Source organism: Tetrahymena thermophila (genome assembly GCF_000189635.1).
Source record: "Tetrahymena thermophila SB210 genomic scaffold scf_8255014, whole genome shotgun sequence".
NCBI classification, from domain to species: domain Eukaryota; phylum Ciliophora; class Oligohymenophorea; order Hymenostomatida; family Tetrahymenidae; genus Tetrahymena; species Tetrahymena thermophila.
The window spans coordinates 1-1,097 of NW_002476690.1; the positions used below are offsets into that span (position 1 = coordinate 1).

Consider the following 1,097-nt stretch of genomic DNA (forward strand, 5'->3'; position numbering starts at 1 on the left):
GGATTTTTTAAGAGCTTATTCCTTCTTTTTATATGATCTAAGCTATTTAATCAATAATAAAATAAGTGTTAGGAGACAAATAATGATTATAGAAAATATCTAAATTATTATTCTATTAAGCCACAAAGGATATTTATCACTTATTTTAAATAAACAGTCTAAAGAATTGATTGTTATTTTAATAGGATTTCCCAATAAATTAACAGGATTTGATATGAAATGTGCGTTTAATATGTTAAAGTTAGCTATACATGACAAAATCTACAAATAATTTATGAAGATTTTGTACAATAAAGAAGACTCATTTGCAGATGAACTCAAGTTACTTGTTACCAGCAATTAAATTTATTTAAAAATTTTTAGCTTCATAATTCTTATTTTAGATGCAATAATATTGTGTTAACTGAATGCTATATAAAATACATAGAAAATGATAAAAAAGCATGCGAATGCTATTTAATTTAATTGTTAGCTGCAAGGAAAGCAATTTTAACCTTTAAGACCATATTATTGACCCCAAACCTTATTTTTATTATCGCAGCTATTGCAAAGAGGTCCTACAAATCCAGTTAGGCATCCATTTTTACTTTGAGGATTATTAAAAGAACAGCTATCTAATAAACAAGTGTAAATCTAATCTGTTAAATTACTCTCTCTCCAGTAGCCATCCTTTAACTAAATTTCAGATCCTTAACAGAAATGAGCTTATTCTGGACATGATACGCATTCGAGTTTATTGATATTATTCTGCATATCAGGAATTTTTAATGAATATCTCCCTTCAACACATTAACTACACCTAAAAAATTTTTTAAATTTGTTAATAAAATCATTTAAATTAATTAAATAATTACTAAATGAATTAATTTTTTTCTAAAATAATCTCTCCTATTGTGCAGTTCCTATAATACAAGTGTAATGGAATAGTTAAAAATACACCTTATTAAAACTAGTTAGAAATAATGCTTATTGTTTGATTTTAAGATATTTTGTAAAATGATTAAAAGTTTAATTCAAACATTCCAATTGTTTTGTTAAGCAAAGCACTCATTCCCTCTTAAATAACTATTTAACTATTATTTTAAATGTAAAGCTAA

At 24.5% G+C, this 1,097-nt stretch overlaps 1 protein-coding gene across 1 annotated transcript; it reads right to left on the reverse strand. All coding sequences in view use genetic code 6, as the record gives it.

Annotated features, from left to right (window-relative positions):
• Positions 1–301: 301 nt before the first annotated feature.
• Positions 302–1,051, reverse strand: TTHERM_02449140 (transmembrane protein; the record flags this gene model as incomplete). Its single annotated transcript, XM_001028391.2, has 3 exons — positions 302–373; positions 424–799; positions 855–1,051. The coding sequence occupies 3 exons, from the start codon at positions 1,049–1,051 to the stop codon at positions 302–304; spliced, it is 645 nt and encodes a 214-aa protein (XP_001028391.2).
• Positions 1,052–1,097: the final 46 nt, after the last annotated feature.